The sequence below is a fragment of the Periophthalmus magnuspinnatus genome, chromosome 13 (assembly GCF_009829125.3).
Source record: "Periophthalmus magnuspinnatus isolate fPerMag1 chromosome 13, fPerMag1.2.pri, whole genome shotgun sequence".
In the NCBI taxonomy this organism is placed as follows: Eukaryota; Metazoa; Chordata; class Actinopteri; order Gobiiformes; family Gobiidae; genus Periophthalmus; species Periophthalmus magnuspinnatus.
In genome coordinates this window covers 25,947,775-25,968,796 of record NC_047138.1, presented here as the reverse complement: position 1 = coordinate 25,968,796, position 21,022 = coordinate 25,947,775, and the positions used below count along the sequence as shown (strand labels likewise).

At 37.1% G+C, this 21,022-nt stretch overlaps 1 protein-coding gene across 1 annotated transcript in view; it reads left to right on the top strand.

The window, feature by feature from the left end:
- Positions 1 to 21,022, top strand: part of zgc:153039 (uncharacterized protein LOC767698 homolog) — a 95,223-nt gene that overhangs the window by 36,927 nt on the left and 37,274 nt on the right. Inside the window, exons 7-8 of the mRNA XM_033977569.2 lie at positions 758 to 915; positions 6,117 to 6,199. Coding sequence (XP_033833460.1) covers positions 758 to 915; positions 6,117 to 6,199 — 241 coding nt within the window. The remainder of the gene's footprint in view (positions 1 to 757; positions 916 to 6,116; positions 6,200 to 21,022) is intronic.

Below are 21,022 nucleotides of genomic sequence, written 5' to 3'. Positions count from 1 at the left end.
CGGGGAAGACCCAGGACACGTTGGAGGGACTATGTCTCTCGGCTGGCCTGGGAACGCTTTGGGGTCCCACCGGAGGAGCTGGAGGACTTGTCTGGGGTGAGGGAAGTCTGGGAGTCCCTGCTTAGACTGCTGCCCCCGCGACCCGGCCCTGGATGGATGGACAGTTTTTTACACATTGCCCTGCCATAAAAGAAAGTGCAAGATTTGAACAGCTTTTCTGCTCGGGTATAATAAATTTAAATGGGTAATTGTAAACTGTATCTTTATCTAGATTGAAGTAGTACAATCTTCTGTCCTAATTTCTTGTCAATTGATTGGGCTAATTAATATACTTACTTTTCCAATACAGTGGTTGGATAATTTGGAGAGGGGTTAAAATCGAAGTCAAAATTATATTGACATTCATGGGATCTGGAGATTCAGTTACAAAAAGTATTTTGACTATGACCACAATCTCTCCCAATAAATAATTTGGCAAAAAGGAAGTAGCCTTTAGCAGCTTAGTAGGGCAACAGTAGCTCAGTTGGTGAAGGTTGGCGCTTGAAATCCCGGTCACGAAATAAAAAAGACATCATTGAGTTGTGAGATCCACTAATCCACAGGTTGGCAGTGCAATTCCAGCTCCCACAGATGATTTTTTTTTGTTGTGTCCTTGGGCAAGACGCTTAATCCTAAACTGTAAACATCGATGATGTGACCATTTAAAAGCATATAGTGGTTGTTACATTTGATTGACTCTTGATTTGTGTCCCAACAGACTGCTGCTTCAGAAGGACTACAGCTTCCTGAGGGACATAAACATCTGGGGTCCGTTCGTTACTATTGGGGTCTACTCCTCCACTCTGTCTGCAGCCATGAGCAACCTGATCGGAGCCTCACGCATCCTCTACGCCCTGGCCCGTGATGACCTGTTTGGTATGTAACACACTGTTTGTTTAAAGGGGAAAGGCGGAAAGTCTATGAAGATATGTAAGATAAGTAATTTAAGGATACTTTCTGAATGCAAGAAACGGTGTTGAATGGTATCTCTGTGATAAGGAACGACTATAGGCTGTATTTATATAGGCCCGTCTGGCTCCATCGACCCTGGCTCCAGTTTGCTTTCTATTGAAAAACTCTTGATCCTCTCTTTGTAACCACTGCTGTCAGGCTCATCATTTTGGTCTCAAAATGTTTGTTCTACATGATCCTGTTGTTTTTATTTTGCTATTTTGTCTGTAAATCAATATATAAACATTACTAGAAGATAAACCAGGCACCTTCTCTTTGGTTGCTATGATACTCTCAGTCTGCTAGCCTGGATGAGCTTCATTTGAGCGTCACATTCCCTTAGTCCACTTCTTTATACAGTCTATGTCTAAAACTAGATTAGATAGTTAGATTGATTTAAATGCTTTCTTAATCCTTTCATGATACCCCAGTACAAGTACCAAAAAAAAATTAACAGCCCTACTAAAGCCTATATTGTTAATTGATGTAAAATGTTTAGTTTGACATTGGTGGTAAAGGTGATTGTAGCAGCAGCACTGTAGTAATACACTTTTTAACTATATTCTTGTTAGATTATATTTTACAGCAGTAGTGCTATTTCTAGAATATACATTTTGAAGTACTTCTGGAACTTCTGAACTAGTTTGGATATAATTGATATGCTGTGAAATACCTTTTCAATTGGTCTTACAATACACTGTTATTTAAATAATTAGAATAAGTGTGTCACATTATCAAAGTGACTCCAGGCCCATTGTATAGAAAAAGCTCATTGTTCAGTAGTAGCTGTAACAGGTCTTTGAATGAAAACCCAAAGTGCAACAATTTTCCTTCATATCTGTGAAAGTTCCTGTATATACGCAGAGATTCATTGTAATCCATATCTCGGTAGGTCTAAAATCACACAGCTTTTGTGTCAGTACGCTTGTAGTATGTTATATATATATATATATATATTTATATATATATATATATATATATTTATATATATATTTATATATATATATATTTATATTAAACATAAAATACTGGAAGTGCGCTTCTAGAATACTAGCTATTGTTAGCTTTACCATGATGGCAAAACTTCATTCTGGTCTCTGAAAGCTCTGAAAACTGCTTATAAACTCATCACAGTGAATAATTTGGATGCTCAGAAAGCATAATGTAAGTGAGGAATAACTTTAGACCACAGCAAACTGTTTACAGGTCCTATATTACAGAAAATTGACTCTTGTGAGCTTTAAGCCATGCTACAGTGTTGTTACCTCCTCAAAAACATACCTGTTTCATTCACACATGTTTGAGTAACCCTTTATTATTAGTCTGTCTACATCTCCAAAGCTCAAAATGCTCTGTTCCACCTTGTGATGTCATGAAGCAATAGTTTTCAAGTTAACAGCTACATTTCACCTTTAGTAGTATTGCAACTGCAAGGCTGGAATCATCCAAATGATTCTAGTGAAGGTGTATGTAGTTAAAAATGCAGTAGATTACTTCCTATGTTATCACATGATATCACAAAGTGGAACAGAGTGTTTTCCGTTTTAGAGAACAAAGCTTGATATCCCCGGTTTGTGTGAAGCAAAACACAACGCTAGTTATGTTTCTGATGAGGAAACAACATTATAATAACATAGGTCAGAAAATAGATTAGTTCTGTTTTTCACATTTTTAATACTTTGTGTGCAATATCAAAACATTTACAGACACATTTCTGGCGGATTGCAAAATGGATTGCCATAGGGACAATAAAAAAATGCAACTTTTTAATTGCAAGCTCATCTGAGTTACAGACAGGTGACAAGGGGTAGGAAATCAAAGCAGTAGTAGCGTAAAATCAGCCAAAGATCTGAATTAATTGTAATTAGGACTCCACTGGTTCACATCAAATGAACACTGCACCTCATGCTTGTCTGGTTCTCTCTTATTATTAATACCTCCTCTCTCGCACTCTGCTTTTTTGTCAAGCCAAGTCATTTGGTCTGTTACTGTCCATGTGTATAGACTAGCATTCATGTCAAGAGGAGATAAATGGTTGTATTAGCATGTAGCCTCTTCCATAGTAGGGTAGTCTCCTGTTCTCTCTGGCAGCCAAGGGTTAACCTCAGTCAGATAAATCTTGTTAATTATGATCCACTGTCCAGAGCGCTGGGAATGTAAAATGAGGAGCTAGTGTTGGAACTGAATTGGTAATGAGTTGTTTAATTTGCATGGACATTTTCAACTGTGCATTCACTGACCGAGCAGTTTGGACATTAACTGCTGGTAATGTTCTGGCCTGCACACTACTTTAGGCTCTTCTGTAAAGTAATTTCTAACCAAATTAAAGAATTTATTTTGCGAAACTTGGGTTTGTTTTTGTATCTGTTCATATTGTGGTTTCAAAATCTCATCAAAATATTTGCAAATCAATTTTATTTACAATTTTATTACACACTTTTTGATTTATACCATTTCCCAGACCAGTTTTTGTTGCCCCTTAGGCTTCTGGGTTGAAATGGTCCAATTTACCTTTCGTGTTGTTTAAAAATCCTTCACCATCCAAACTTGAATTTAGGATATTAAGTTTCTACGCCTCAATAAACGTGTGATGGCCTGTTCAAATCACAAGGCCCTGAATAATCACAATTGTTTCCGTACTGATTAATAGTTTAAAACAAAATATTAATTCTTTTGAATGGGAAAAAGAAGTTAAAATGTTGCATATAGCAAGTAACTAAAACCCATGAATAGGTTTGCAGTATGCAGTTGTTGTAAAAAAAATCATGTTTGGACAGCCCTCATTTTGATTTTAAAGAAAGATGTTCAGAATCATGTCCGTTATGGCTTTAAATCCCTCTTTACATTAGAGCGTGGACTTGTTGTGTGTTATATCGTAACTAATTGGACTTGAGGACTTGTTGAATATAGGGCCGTAATGTGCGATCATGTGTAGCATACAGAGTGGTAAACATGTTGAGTGTTGCGTCTCAGTGCTTAACCTTGCCTCTGTCCTATACACGCTGACTGATGGACGTGTCACTTTGTTGTTTTATCCACTCATCTTCCTCAGCTTTCTTCTCTTTAACTCGCTAATCTGTGACGCCTTCAACCCTGTGCGCCCCGCCCCCCTCTCTCTCTCTCTCTCTCTCCCCTCTTTTTCCTAGCACTCTTTCCGTACACTCTCCTCTCTCACACTTTCTCTCCCCTTTGTCTCTCCCCTTTGTCTCTCTCCTTTGTCAGTCTCGCTGTCTCTCTCTCTCTCTCTCTGTCTCTGTGTTCCTTGCTCCTCCCTATCTCACTCTTTCTCTCCTCTTTCAATGGTCTCGCTCTTATTCTCACCACTCTTACCCCTCTTCTTTTTTACCCCCTCTCTCTTTGTCACTCTTTTTTATCATTTCTTTTTCTTTTCTATCTCTCTCTCATGTTCATTACTGTCTTTCCCTCTCTATGTTCTCTCTCTTTCTCCACCTCTTACTCACTCTTTTCTTCTGTGTCCCCATCTTTCTACTCTTTATCTTTTTTGTCTCTTTTGCCTTTCTTTCTTGTCCCGTTCCTACCTCATCCCCCACTCTTATCATCTCCTACTCGCTCCCCTTCTCTCCCTCTCTCTGTGTTTCTTTCACTCAGTCCTCTCCTGTTCTTCTTATTCTCTCCACAGACTTTCACTCTAACCCCTCTCTTTTACATGCACTAAGAGCTCTATTCTCTGCTTCCTCTCCTTTTTTCCTTTCATTCCCCCTCTTTTTCTGTCTTTCTCCCCCTATAATTTCACTCCTCTTTCATAGCACTCTTTCACTCTCTCTCTCCCTCTTCTTTTCTCTCTCATCTCTCACTCTCTCTCTTCTTCTCTCCCTCATCTCTCTCCCTTTCTGTTTCTTTCACTCTGTCCTCTCTTCTTCCTCTCTCCACTGACTTTCTCTCTAACCCTGTCTTTCACATCCACTGACTTAGAGCTCCATTACCTCCTTCCTCTCTATTTTTCACTTTTTCCATACCCTTCTTTACCCCCCCTCTCTCTCTGCCCCTCTCTATCCTATTGTACATTTTTACATCTCTTTCTTTACACTTTATCTGCTCCTGCGTATCCCTCTTTCTTTCTCTCTCTTCATATCTTTATCTCACCCTCTGCCCCCCTCTCTCTCTCTCTCTCCGTCTTTCTCTCTCTCTCTCTATCTGCTTCCTCGCTCTCTGTCCCTGCATTAATTTGACTTTCAACTCTGCTATTTATTCCCGTTGATTTATCCTCTCTGAAATTCACCCTTCAAACTTTCTTCGTCTATCCTCTCCTCCTCGTCGTCTCATCTGCATTTGGTTTGTTTCTTTGCATTTGTTAACCCTTTACAGTACGGCGCCTTGTCATAAATGTCACCATCGTCACAAGGTTGTATTTAAATGCTTTTCTTCAGTGCTCTCAAATAAAAAGCGTCGCCTTATACACCGCCCACTCGCACTCTCTCGCAGCCTCTCTCCTCCAAAGATGTGTAGTTAATTACAGAAATTTTGTTTAAATGTCAGTAACGTTCAAACTGCTGCCACTAATCCAAATCGGATATGTTCTGTAATCAGGAAACGTTCAAGAACTTAAGACAAACTTGTCTAGCAATGCTTTTATATCGTATGTCTAATCCTCCAGCTAAGTGTTTGTGACCCTGAACTCTGTGTCTGTGTGTCTATGTATACATGTATGTGTGTGTGTGTGTGTGTGTGTATATATACTGTTCTGTACTATACTGACTGTTAGCTTCGAGACACGGTGAGATAGCTAGTATGCTACCGTGCACAGATCCTATCGTGTTGAGAAATGGTTCTTTATCATCATTATGGTATAAAAATTAGTATTGAGTAGTGACCCTTTTCCTTCACTGATCAGATTAAATATAGTAGTACCTTACCTCATATTTAGGCCACTGCAGCGTTTCACCACTTTTAGACATATCTGAGTAAATGTGATCTGACTACAAAATTCACTCAGACTGAATGCATTTACATGATGTGAGAGGCCGAGCAGACCGTTGTTAGTGTTGTACTGAAAATATGAAACCGCTGAATAAATGATAGTTTTGCATTCATATGATCTGTTTTCAATCCAATATTATCTGGTTTATAATTGTGCCTCATAAATATCTTTGTGTTTGGTTTGGCAGGAAAGGCACTGTCACCAGCGAAGAAGACCTCACACAGTGGTAACCCTTGGGTGTCTGTGCTCATCTCCTGGTTTCTTGTTCAGGTAAGGCATGAAAACTTGGATTTATGTAGAGTTTTGCTATGAGCTGCTGGAAAGATATACACATTCACATTTTAGTTTCCTACTATCAAAAACATGTGTAGTTTGAGTATTTTTGTAGCAGTAGTTGTAGTAATAACAGTAGTTTCAGTACATATTTTAAGACATACTTTGTTTTTTAAGGTTTTTTTTTTGTCAATCTCAAAAAACAGTGTTTGGGGTTTGCTATAAGCTGTTGTGATTTCATAGGTCCAAAGAGCTGTATTTTATTTTCGTTTTAACATTTTTAAAATGCATATCCTAACCTCAGATGGCAATAGAATCAGAGGTTGCAGTAGTAGTAAAAATTACTTAAAGCGGACATATTCTGCAAAATCAACTTTTTAGAGCTTTTAACCATGTTATAATTCTTTCCCCTTCCCATTTACCCTCTTGGACTTATATTTGGGGTGACTTGTGCATGTCTGAGTAATCTTCAATCACCTATTTTCAAGATTCCATTTTGCTGATCCATCCCCGTTTTCACCATCACTGCCATACACCCACAGCTCTGTCTTACTTCGTTCTTCATTTTTATTTCCTTAATCGATGCGTAGGATTCGGGAGCGTCACGTTGTAATTTTCATACAAATGGAAAAAAAGATCTGCAGCTAGGATAGGAGGGGCCAGCAGATCCATGACTCTCTGTTGTGATGATGTTGATGTTTGGACTTGTTTATTTTATTAAGTCGTTTTAGATGAATAATGTGATTTAAACTGTGCAATACACAAGCACAATAGGCCTTCTTTAAAATAACTGATATACTTTTCTTTCAGTACTCAATTCATAAATGTGCTGTGTTTTCTGCTATAATAATAATAATTCGATGCTACTACTTTTACTCTAGTGCAGATTTCAGAGGGAACTATCCATCTGTTTGTTCCAGAAGTTAAGCACTGTATTTCAAGAACCATATCCACATATTTATTTTGGGAGTACTTCGGAAAATATATAGGTCTTGGCTCTGTGTTGCACATTTTTGCACCACCAAAAATGAATTCCTAAAAGCTTTACTATGTGAAAGGCTTTACATTCTGGAGTTCTGTCGTCTTGGTGGAAAACATTGCCGCAAACGACAATCCCATTATTATGAGAGGTGAGTGTTAAGGACTCAGTGTCTGGTCATTACGAAGAGGAGGAGGAGGAGGATCGGCGATTAGGCTAAAATCGTTAACCGCCATCAGAGATCATTGACTGGCTCATTCTCTTTCCCTCGGCCTCTTCCTCCACCATTCAAATGATTCACTGATGACAAAGGTCTGATTGTAATCTCACACACGAGCAGCACGACGACACACGAACACGCTTTCTATTATTGAAGATTTAAATATATGGGGACATAAGAAGGAAGCGGAAGAAGAGAGTTAAACAGAGGAAAAATGGTTTGCAGCAGTGAGTCATCTTTATCAAAAGGCTGGCAGGGTGGTGAGCAATTTTGTGTCATAGCAAGAAGGTCCCAAGTTCATTTCCTGGACTGAATTGGGAGTTTGCATGTTTGCATTCCATCAACCTGAAACCAAAATTGGCTAATATTCCAGCTCTGTACTCCAGACCGTGAATTCTATTATATTTATTATATTCATTTCATTCATAAAAGTGAAGGATCTCAATGATGTCATAAAGTTAAAAGTGCACTGTGTCACTTTTCTGGTGGAGGGTCCATCACCTCCTAGTCTCCACGAAAAAGTTATTGCTTTGCCTTGAATGTTTTATAGGATGGCTCTGAACTTATGGGTGACAGATGAATGCTGTCACTGTGTCCTTGGGCAAGACACATAACCCACCTTGCCCCCAGTGTCTGCCTCCACTGATGTATGAATGTGTATGTGTGAATGTGTGAGTGGTTCCTTGATGTAAAGTGCCTTGAGTGCCTTGATCATTTACCATTTACCATGCAACTCCCTGGGAACAAGCAGATATTGCCACCAGGCCAAGTTACTGATCAGATCTGTGCAGAGGAGGTCCTGCTCACAGTAAGAACTTATGCTTTAAGGTGTTTTTGAGCCATAAAAAAACACCAATAGTTGAATAAATGCACACTAGATTGGTTTAACATACAGTTGAATATTCCAGGCAAAAAAACAACATTTCTGTGGAGACCAGGACGCTGCACACTGTTCACCGGAAAGGTTCCGCAGTGTACCTTTAAACATACAAAAAATGAATGAAAAGGAGCAGAAAGGAGAGCAATCTTCTGCTATCTTCCCCCCTTACCAGACAATACTGCAACACCGATAGTTACTTTAAAACATTTCACAATAGATTTCCATTTAAATCACCTCGATCATACAAGATATGGAGGAAGGTCCTCTGGCATTGCTTTGGAATGAGTCTCACCATTGTCATGGATAGCTTTTATATAATGCTTTTGTAAAACTATACTAGTACCACACGGATTGCTTTGCCCTTGTAACTTCAACCAGCATCTATGCCTAAATCTTCAAAGTTTTATGCACTGGGAAAAAAACACAATATAATTTCAAAACTTTTCCAAAAATGAGACCTGCAAATGTTTGTTAAACTAAAAACAAAACAAACTTCCATTATCGGTGTACTGTCCTTGTGCAGGAGAAAATGAATGGAGTACATCGCATTGTTATGAGATAAAGACTTGTGTAGATTATAGTGAAATGAGAGACAGACTGAGAGACCGCGAACTGCAAAAAGTTGTGGAGTAAATGGACGCCCTTGTACGAAATTATGATTATAGTTGTTTTATTGTCATGGCGATGAAGCCAAATACTTTTTTTTTTCTGCATTTAAATTTAGGGGCTTAAATTGTCTTCATTTTAAAGTAGGAGCATTTTACCACATGGGTTTAGCACTGTTTGTAATTACAACCTAAGAAACCTGTGATTAGCATTATTGACTCTTCAGACAAGCCTCACCTGACCTTTGGGGGGTAATGATTAGTTTACAAGAATGCAGTTTATTTGTGAGTGAATTTTGTTTCAACTTCTCTGAACTTTCCTAATCGTTTACAGCAAAGGGCTTGGTTCGGCACAGGTTTTTAAGTACATTTGACTTTAAACAGTGGGTAGAGGGAAGTTAGTTTGCTAGATACAGGTTAAAGTGTTCAACGCATATTTTCTGCCCATCTATCTCCAACTCTTGAGAGGTTCACGATCAGGCATACCCTACACTGTCTATGTTTTAATGTAGTAGCAAAAGAAAATATTCGTTTTTCCCTAGTAGACATCAAATATATGAAATAAGATGTATGGAAGAGCAAAGGAAAAAAAACTCAATATTTTTTTCATATTGTATATTCAAATCCTTAAAGAACCCACCCTTTGCTTTGTCGAAAAATATTTAGTAGTTATTTACCTTTTTTTTTTTTTCCTTCTAAATAATTCCATTTATCTTATATATTGGGTATCTTCCATACGTATATAAAATGTAAAAAATTGTAAAAATTAAGAAAAAACAAACATTGAATGAAAGGGTGTGTCCAAACTTTTGACTGGTATGTCTGTAAATATGTCTGTAAATCTCTACACAACAAATAGATACTGAATTGAAGTAACTTAAATATCTATTTAGCTCAACTGTGAAAACTTCTGTCCTCTGAAAACTTTTTGCCTTTCAAATCTGCACGCAAAACACTATCAGGAGAGATGGTGCGTTCAAGTACTGCACAATGCTTGTTTTTTCCACCGTCTCTCGCTGGTAATGGCTAATTAATGTTCTGGTTGGAGCGGGATCCCAGGGGAGCGCTAGAGCAACCCCCTCTGACTTTGGCTTGGCAGAGGTCACTGTCAAACTACTCTCAAATCTATTTTTCAGCATGGATCGTCTTCTCATCAGCGCTCCCTCGGTCACATTCTTTCAATAATCTGCTATCATCAATCTATTTCTAAATCATTACCTCAAGTCGTCTCAAAAATGACCCCTTTGTATCTCCGAAAATCCTCTCCAAGTCTCCCCATCCACAGCACAGCGCCTCTGTGTCCAATCATAAAGATATAATAATTGAGAGGGTAGTGTTTGTTCTTTGGTACAATAAGAAACCCAAGAAAGCCGGTCGGGATAAAGATAGCACTCTTGATGTGAGGTGGATGTGATGAAATGTTCTTGGAAAATGGCCCCTTCCCCAAAAGATCGGCTAACGATGCTACACCCGAGGCAACATTTTGTTTCATCAACCTGTGTGTGCTAGGCGAGTGCTTAGGACGAAAGGTTTTCTTTTCCTAATGGGGAATATAACAGAAGAAATACTAAAGTGATTAAGGCTAATATTGAGAAGTGTAATTAACATACTTAATGGGTTTTGGATGGCTGCACAGACTTAATAGGAAACTATGCATTTAAATGGCATTATACAATTTGGAGTAAGAGAGCAGTGGCCATTTTGGTGCCATGTATTACTACAGGCTTCTTATGATTTTTGTAGGTCAAAAAGGTCAAAGCTTAACAATGGATCAGTGCTCCAATCCTCTTAAGACGGATTGAAGAACTGGACATTTCAGCGAGGAAAATGGTTTAACATTCCTGACGCCCCTGGTATATTTTTCACATTTAAAAACAAAATTGATTCACCTCAGAGTACTTTTATCCAAAGAAAACTGTCACTTAGAATGCATTGTACTGGTTTGGTCCTGGTTTGAGCCCAGTGAATCCTGCTGTTTAGTCCTAATCAAGTTCCGGTATAGTTTTGGCCTAGTCCTTGCTGACAAAGCAGGCAAGTCTAGTCCAGGTTAAGTTCTGTATTTAGTCCAAGTTTAGCCTCATTTTTATGTGGTGTGTGTGCGAGTGTTGGCTTAATCTGAATCTCAGTTGTACGAAAGCAAGACTTGATAATGAACCTCTAGAGTTTTAGTTTCTGCATAAGCAAACTGTTGTTCATTCTTAATAGGATCTGCCCTTCAAGATGTGTGTGTGCGCCACCCATCACTGTGGTATGAGAGCCATTTAAAAAAAAACAACAACTATTCTTTACAGTTTGATTTGGTGAAACTGACTACAGTGTTCCACAGTTTATACATAAATGAGTGTCAATGCATACATATTTATGGGCATGCATTAGGCCTGTCATAGCAATCACTATATCAACTTATCAATCAATACACGACAGATGGAACTATAGATTTTTGGGTCAGTATTTGTCATTGTACTTTTTTGCATTAGTGGAAACTTTTTGTTAATATTCTGTACTACAATGAGATTTGAGCTATAGAGGACTGAATTATGAACTTCTATGACTCATAGAAGTTCATAATTCCATGAAGTGAGTCATAGCTCTACTAACTGAGCTACTGTTCCCCCTGTCTTTGTCAAGTAGCAAAGAGTATTTATATGAAGTATTTATTTATTTATTTTATTCATTTTAGTAATTTAAATCAATACTATAATTAGAATCATTTTAATATAATAAAAAGAAGATCTTCTCTTTTAATGCACCATATGCTAACAATTTCCACTACAGAGGTCTTTTAATGACAGCTCCACTCACTGAGCTGAAGTGCCAGAGGGAGAAAAAACTTGTATGAAAAGTCAAATGTGAGTGAATAAAGATGTGAGCCGGTACCTGACACGTGCAGATGTCAGTGAACATGGCAGGGAGCGCTGCTTATAATGGGGTCATCATTCTCTACACTATTAAAAGTCTCCTGTGCTCTTCAGTCCTGCAGGGTTCAAATCTGGTTCACTCCTTCACTGTCAGCTGGATTAGATGAGATTGTGTCCTATGCCTTTAAGTAAGATACGAAGAAATGAAACTTGTGAATTAATACGAACATTGATTATTATTTGAGAATGTCTGGTTTCAGTGGAACCTTAAAAGTGTGATTTTAGCATCTGGTAAATGGTTAAATCTCACAATGTAATATAATTTATATATAATTTACATTATATTGAATTCTGAATGGTCAGTTTTTTTTGTTAGTTTTTACTATTGTAGTTTTGTTTAGTTGGTTAAACTTTGTTAACCAACTAAACAAAACTACAGCTGGTTGAGCATTTGTCCAGTGATCTGAAGGTTGGTGGTTCGTGCTCTAGACGTAAACATCATTTGTTGAGTGGTCAGACCAGAAAAGATGCGATTCCAGCTCCCTCACATGAATGCTGTCCTTATGTCCTTGAGTAAGACACTTAAAACACTTCGCCCCCAGTGTCTGTTTACACTGGTGTATGAATGCGTGGGTGAATGGTTGAGTGGTTTCTGGCTCTTTGAGTACCTTGGAGTTGGAAAAGCGCTGTGTCACTGTGTGACCATAGCATTGCTTGAATCAAGAATATATACTAAAGTCTGTGAAAAACCACAAAAAAATAAAAATAAAAATCACCTACTAAAAATCCAATCTACTCAAAACAAGACAACTTTTCTGAATTCTAACTTTTTTTTTTTTCTTGTGAGATGGTGCGTTCAAGTGCATGTAGTAGAATAATACGTTTTGACATTCGCACTTTTCCTTGCTGTCAGGTGGAGTAGATGGACTTCCTGAATCTCCCACTGAGAACACTAAATGTGGCTCAAATGGGTCACGTTGTCGCGGCGGCAGCAGCTCAGATATCAATCTTAATTAAGGCCCAGAGTTAGCGGCGATTAGCATTAGCAACTCCCCAGGTGTAGCCTCTGGGACCCCCTGCAGTCGCCACGAAGTCTAAGAGCTTTAATTGTAACTCGGATAATCAGGTTTCCAAATGGGACCAGGGAGAGTTCTATGGCATTTGACCTTCATAAGCCACATTCTAATTGTTTACAAGTCCTGGTTTATTCTGAACATTGAGTTTATCATTTATTGTAATTAAGATGTTGCTATAATTAAGATGTTTTATATATATATAGTAATTTGCCTCTATAGGGCTTAATGTCTCAAATGTTGGTCTGGATAACAAAACATAACACAATAATGCTGTTTTGTGTAAAGCAGCTAAAATGTGTTTTTAACATTTGTACATTATTAGGCCCGAGCCTGGGACTACGTCCCAGCGAGGAACTCATTAAAACCGCGTCCGGAGCATGGAAAATGGCAAAAATCAAGTAGTAAACACGCCCCGACATGACAGTGAGTGGTATCAAAAATTAGAACTCGACGAGCTCTAATTGTCACAAAAGACCCCGTGAAAAAATAACGAAAGATGACTCGGTAGCGCCCCCTCCAACTTTGATTTTCATGGGGCCAATGGAAGCCCGACTCGGAAAAAAGTCAACGTAAAAATCTGAAACTCACATAAAAAAAATAGTACATGTCGGGACATGACAAAAATGGTATTATGGCCCCGCCCTAAAATGTACAGGAAATCGGCCATATTGGATCAAACCCGGGAATGACAAAAGTGCACACTCTCACATTCAGGACATTTTCTCACACAGTTTTCATCACAAACACTTCCAATTTGGTCAAAAATGTGTGATTAAAGATTATCAATTACATTTTGATTATGACTTTGGGTGTGGTCATGGTGAATTTTCAACAAAATTGCAATTTTTGGAAAATTTAAATAAAATATTTCTTTCACAAATTTTTTGTTGGGAAAACGCTAATACAGCGTTTATGCACATTTGTGAGCTGAACGCAATGATATGTAAATCAAGGCACTCTCTCACAAAATGGCTCTCTAGCTCCCTCTTCAAATTTCATTTTCAAAAATTCGTAGAAGACAAACGATTTGTCGTGGACTTGTGAAAAAATTCACAGTGGCCTTATTTGTGATGGGGTACAATGTGAAAAAGTCACATGACTGTAGCTGTTATGGCTTAAGAGAAAAGTAATGGGTGGAAAATGCGTTTCCATTATTATTATTATTTTGGTCGCGACTTTGAAGCCATTTTTGACCCCCTGAACGTTAATGAGAAGTCAATTTTATTGGACCCAAAATTCAAGGTTGATGAAAAATTAATTATTTTGATGTTCAAAAAAATTAATGTTTCAAAATGACTCAATAGCGCCACCTCAAAATTTGAAATACATTACGGCAATGAGAGACCTTTTTCATCGTAGACAAATTAAATTTGGTACAAACATAGAACAAGTCAAGACAAGTAAAAAATTATATTATGACCCCACCCTAAACCCTACAGGAAGTCGGCCATTGTGGGCGGAACGCCATATAAACATTTTTTTACCTCCTCACGTTTGAATTTTTTTGCGCCTCGGATTTTCTTTCAAGAAGCTTGCAAATTGGTCAAAATGAACTAGATCCATTTAGGAATATAGGATACTCTCCTGGATGTTTTTAATTTATAAAATGTGGGTGTGGCCATCCTACAAAGAAAAAAGATGTTTTTTGAAGTTTTAATTGGCCCGTAACTCAAACATGCAGTGTCCTATTTCCCGGCATTAATATACGTTTCATTCAAAATCTTATTCTTAATGTAATGATATACATTTTCATAGGTCAGACATTATATTGCTCCACAGCGCCCCCTTGAATTTTTGAATAGGACCAAAAAAATTACTTTGTCAAAATCATTTGAAATTCGGCATGCCAACGAGCGCATACCTCTAGCTGCAACCATGTTACCGTGGTAATATAATAAATGTGTCATTGAAATATATGGGGTTGAGAGTACTGGACTAAATAGATGCACTACACTAATTCAACTATGGCCTAAAATTCAAGATTGGCAAAACATTTTATATTTTCATGAGCAAAAAATGTGTTTCAAAATGACTCAGTAGCGCCACCTAAAAAATCTAAATATATTATTATATATATTATGAAATTTGGTACAAACATAGCACATGTCAAGACAAGTAAAAAATTATATTATGACTTCACCCTAAACCCTACAGGATGTCGGCCATTGTGGGCAGAACTCAATTTTTTCAAAATTGTAACTCTCACATTTGAATTTTTTACACTGTGAATTTTAATTCAAGAAACTTGCAAATTGGACAAAATGAACTATCATGTGCGATTAGAGGTTCTTCTGACAGCTCCTCTGGGATGTAAACAGTCTGTCCTGTGACCAAATATCCATCAACGACCACAACTCCTGAAAAACAAACTTCTATGAGCACATCTAAAGTTTGAAGTAACAGTACTGGAGTATACAGTTTTGGTTACCCTTCCTACTGTGAGGAAGTCTATAAGCACAGATGTGTAGTACTCGGTTACATTTCTATTTCTTGCACCGCTCTTCAGTAGTAGTTTCCCCAAATACTTCATATAAATACTCTTTGCTACTTGACAAATTTCTTGGGTTACTCTTAATCTTATTAGTACAATTTGTGGCCAACTCTACCCAATTTGCACGTACATCAAGGGAGCAACATTTGATTCTCACAGTTAGCTAATAACTACTGTTATGTGTTAAACAGAATATATTTAATATTTTGTACATAAATTAAATGTCTAAATGTAGGTAAAGTATAGTAAAAAAGTAAAGTCATCTGACCTGGGACATGCTGAGAGCTGAAGTGGTTGAACTTGAAGCGCGTTGAGTTCAAGATCCGCTGAAAAACAAATGAAGAATTAGCCGATTAGCTTGATGCTATTAGCTAGTTAGCTTCTCTCTCCGAGAGCAGAGAGAAAATGGCAGAAAATCGGAATGTAAGGGCTTATATATGCAACTATTAGCAACCATGGAATGTATCTGGTTACCATGACAGCGGTTAGCTTGTTTTGATTTAATTTTAGGTCTGTTGCTATGGTTTTACATGGTGAAAAGAGAGGTAAACACTGTCAATTCACTTATGTTGAATAAATGGAAGCCTCACCACCCCTGCACCTATGAATTTTTCCCACTGTGAGGAAGTCTATAAGCAGAGATGTGTAGTACTCAGTTACATTTTACTATCTTTACTCCAACTTAATATTAGTTTGAAGTAACAATCAACAAGTGACAAAAGCTTTATGGTGACAAAATGAAATGATTTGAACATTTGTGTTTCTTGCACCACTCTTCAGTAGTAGTTTCCCCAAATACTTATTAGTATAAATACTCTTTACTACTTAATAAGATTACGAATAACCCAAGAAATTAGTTAGTACAATTTGTCACCAACTCTAACCAATTTGCACGGACATCAAGGGAGCAACATTTGACTCTCACAGTTAGCTAATAACTACTAACATTAAACAAAATATATTTACCTACTTTTAGACATTTAATTTATGTACAAAATATTAAAGTATAGTAAAAAAGTTAAGTCATCTGACCTGGGACATACTGAGAGCTGAAGTGGTTGAATTTGAGGCCGGTTGAGTTCAAGTTCTGCTGAACAACAAAAGAAGAATTAGCCGATTAGCTTGGTGCTATTAGCTAGTTAGCTTAGCTTAGCTTCTCTCTCCGAGTGCAGAGAGAAAATGGCAGAAAATCGGAATGTAAGGGCTTATATATGCAACTATTAGCAACCATGGAATGTATCTGGTTACCATGACAGCGGTTAGCTTGTTTTGATTTAATTTTAATTTGTTGTTATGGTTTTACATGGTGAAAAGAGAGGTAAACACTGTCAATTCACTTATGTTGAATAAATGGAAGCATCTCCAGCCCTGCACCTATGACTTTTCCCACTGTGAGGAAGTCTATAAGCAGAGATGTGTAGTACTCAGTTACATTTTACTATCTTTACTCCAACTTAATATTTAGTTTAAAGTAACAGTCAACAAGTGACAAAACCTTCATGTTGACAATATGAAATGATCTGAGCATTTGTGTTTCTTGCACCGCTACCTCAGTAGTAGTTTCCCCAAATACTTATTAGTATGAATACTCTTTGGTACTTGACAAATTTCTTGGGTTATTCTTAAACATATTAGTACATCTTGTGGCTAACGCTATCCAATTTGCACGGACATCAAGTGACAGCAACATTTGACTCACAGTTAGCTAATAACTACTAGCATTAAACAGAATATATTGAATATTTTTCTATATAAATTAAATGCTTAAATGTAGGTAAAGTATTGTAGAAAAGTAAAGTCATCTGCCCTGGGACATGCTGAGAGCTGAAGTGGTTGAACTTGAAGTGCGTTGAGTTCAAGATCCGCTGAAAAACAAACGAAGAATTAGCCGATTAGCTTGATGCTATTAGCTAGTTAGCTTAGCTTAGCTTCTCTCTCCGAGTGCAGAGAGAAAATGGCAGAAAATATGCAACTATTAGCAACCATGGAATGTATCTGGTTACCATGACAGAGGTTAGCTTGTTTTGATTTAATTTTAGGTTTGTTGTTATGGTTTTACATGGTGAAAAGAGGCAAACACTGTCAATTCACTTATGTTGAATAAATGGAAGCCTCACCAGCCCTGCACCTATGACTTTTCCTACTGTGAGGAAGTCTATAAGCAGAGATGTGTAGTACTCAGTTACATTTTACCATCTTTACTCCAACTTAATATTTAGTTTGAAGTAACAGTCAACAAGTGACAAAACCTTCATGTTTACAATATGAAATGATCTGAGCATTTGTGTTTCTTGCAACGCTCTTCAGTAGTATTTTCCCCAAATACTTATTAGTATAAATACTCTTTGCTACTTGACAAATTTCTTGGGTTACTCTTAATCTTATTAGTACAATTTGTGGCTAACTCTACCCAATTTGCATGGACATCAAGTGACAGCAACATTTGACTCACAGTTAGCTAATAACTACTAGCGTTAAACAGATTATATTTAATATTTTGTATATAAATGAAATGCTTAAATGTAGGTAAAGTATAGTAAAAAAGTAAAGTCATCTGACCTGGGACATGCTGAGAGCTGGAGTGGTTGAATTTGAGGCCCGCTGAGTTCAGGTTCTGCTGAAAAACACATGAAGAGTTAGCCGTTTAGCTTGATGCTATTAGCTAGTTAGCTTAGCTTCTCTCTCCGAGTGTAGGGAGAAAATGGCAGAAAATCGGAATGTAAGGGCTTATATATGCAACTATTAGCAACCATGGAATGTATCTCGTTACCATGACAGCAGTTAGCTTGTTAGGCCCGAGCCTGGGACATTGTCCCAATGAGGGACTCATTAAAACCATGTCTGAAACCCGGAAAATGGCAAAAAAAAAGTTGTTAACACTCCCCAACATGCCAGAGTGATGTCTAATTGTCACTGAAGACACGGTACGACTCGGTAGTGCCACCTCAAACTTTGATTTTCATGAGGCCAATGAAAGCCCGACTCGGAAAAAGTCAACGTAAAAATCTGAAACTTGTATCAAAAAATAGAACATGTCAGGACATGACAAAAATTATATAATGGCCCCATCCTAAAATGTACAGGCCATATTGGATCAAACTCGGAATTGACTAAAGCACACACCCTTCCATTTAGGACATCTCCTCACACAGTTTTCATCACAAACAATTCAAATTTGGCTAAAACCCACTAAATGAAAGATGTGTAATGAATGTGTAATGAAAGATTATCAATTGTCTTTTAAATATGACTTTGGGTGTGGTCATGGTGAATTTTCAACAAAATTGCAATTTCTGGAAAATTAAAAACATTTTTTTTAACTTTCATATATTTTTGTTTGGAAAAAGGTAATACAGCGTTTATGCACATTTGAAAACTCAACCTAATGATATGCATATCATATCTTATTTGTGATGGAGCACAACCTGAGAAAGTTACATGACTGTAGCTTTTATTGCTTAGGAGAAAAAAAAATCCATTATTACCGATTTGAGGCCATTTTTGACCCCCTAAATATTAACAAAAAGTCAATTTTACTGGACCCAAAATTCAAGTTTGGCGAAAAATTAATTATTTTGATGTTCACAAAAATCCTTCTTTCAAATTGACTCAATAGCGCCACCTCAAAAATTGAAATACATTACGGCAATGAGAGACCTTTTTCATTGTAGACAAATGAAATTTGGTACAAACATAGAACATATCAAGACAAGTAAAAAATTATATTATGACCCCACCCTAATCCCTACAGGAAGTCGGCCATTGTGGGCGGAACCCAATTTTTTCAAAATTTTACATCTCACATTTTAATTTTTTTACACTGTGAATTTTAATTCAAGAAACTTGCAAACTGGACAAAATTAACTAGACCCATGTGGGATTGTAGGCAACTCATTTGGAATTTTCTACATCAAAAAATGTGGATGTGGCCAGCCTGTAAATAAAAAAGCTATTTTTTAAGTTTTTAATTGTGCATCACTCAAACTCGCAGTGTCCTATTTCCCAGTATTAATGTACATTTTGTTAAAAATGTTGATCTGAACGTAATGATATACAATTTACATAGGTCAGACATTAGATTGCTCCACAGCGCCCCCTTGAATTTTTGAATGAGACCCAAAAAAAAATGATTTTGTCAAAACCATTTGAAATTTGGCATGAACATCCCTACTGACATACTGAACAAAAAAGTTAATGAGAACATACCTCTATTTGCAACCATGTTACCGTGGTAACATAATAAATATGTCATTGAAATTAATAGGGTTCAGAGTGCCGGTCTTTGTTGTGGACTAAATAGATGCTCTACACTAATCCAGCTATGACCTAAAATTCAAGAATGGTGAAAATTTTTGAATTTTCATGTGCTAAAAAATGTATGCTTCAAAACGACTCAATAGCGCCACCTCAAAAGTCAAAATACATTACGGCAATGAGAGATCTTTTTCACTGTAAACAAATAGAATTTGGTACAAACATAGACCATGTCAAGACAAGCAAAAATGTATATTATGACCCCACCCTAAACCCTACAGGAAGCCGGCCATTGTGGGCAGAACCCCATTTTTTCAAAATTTTCACTCTCACATTGAATTGAATTTTTTACGCCGTGGATTTTCATTCAAGAGACTTGCAAATTGGTCAAAATGAACTAGAGCCATGTGGGATTATAGGCTACTCCTTTGAATTTTTCTAAGTCATAAAATGTGGGTGTGGCCAGCCAACAAAGAAAAAATATGTTTTTTGAAGTTTTAAATGGCCCATAACTCAAACATGCAGTGTCCTATTTCTCAGCATTAATATACGTCTTGAACTTTTGAATAGGACCACAAAAATGTCTTTGTCAAAATCATTTCAAATTCGGCATGGACATCTAGCTTGACAAAACAAACACAAAACGAACACAAAAGCCAAAGAGAACATACCTCTATCTGCATGTTTTTGTGGTAACATAATAATGTAATATGTGTCATTGAAATACATGCGGTTCAGAGTACTGGACTTTGTTGTAGACTAAACAGATGTGCGACACTAACTCAACTATGGCCTAAAATTCAAGATTGGTGACAAATTTGGTATTTTCATGTGAAACAAATTAATGTTGCAAAATGACTCACTAGCGCCACACCAAAAATCAAAATACATTATGGCAATGAGAGACCTTTTTCATCATAGACAATTGAAATTTGATACAAACATAGAACATGTCAAGGCAAGTAAAAAATTATATCATGACCCCACCCTAAACCCTACAGGAAGCCGGCCATTATGGGTGGAACAAATTTTTTTCAAAATTTTAACTCTCACGTTTGAATTTTTTACGCCATGGATGTTCATTCTCGAAACTTGCAAATTGGTCAAAATGAACTAGACCCATGTGGGATTATTGACTACTCTTTGGATTTTGCTACGTCATAAAATGTGGATATGGCCAACATGCAAACAAAAATGGCGTTTCATATTTACTTGCACTTAACTCAAACATGCTGTTCCCTGTAAACCGGCATTAATATACATTTTGACATTCCCATTCAAAAAAATCCAATGAGAACATAGCTCCATTTAAAAGTGCGTTGCCATGGCAACGTCTGACATTTCTCATTGAAATACATGGGGTTTTTTGTTAACTGGGATGAAAAAAATTACTTTGTCATAGACTATTGAAATTTGCTACACATGAAAAATTTCAGAAATGCTCTCATTGGAATGAA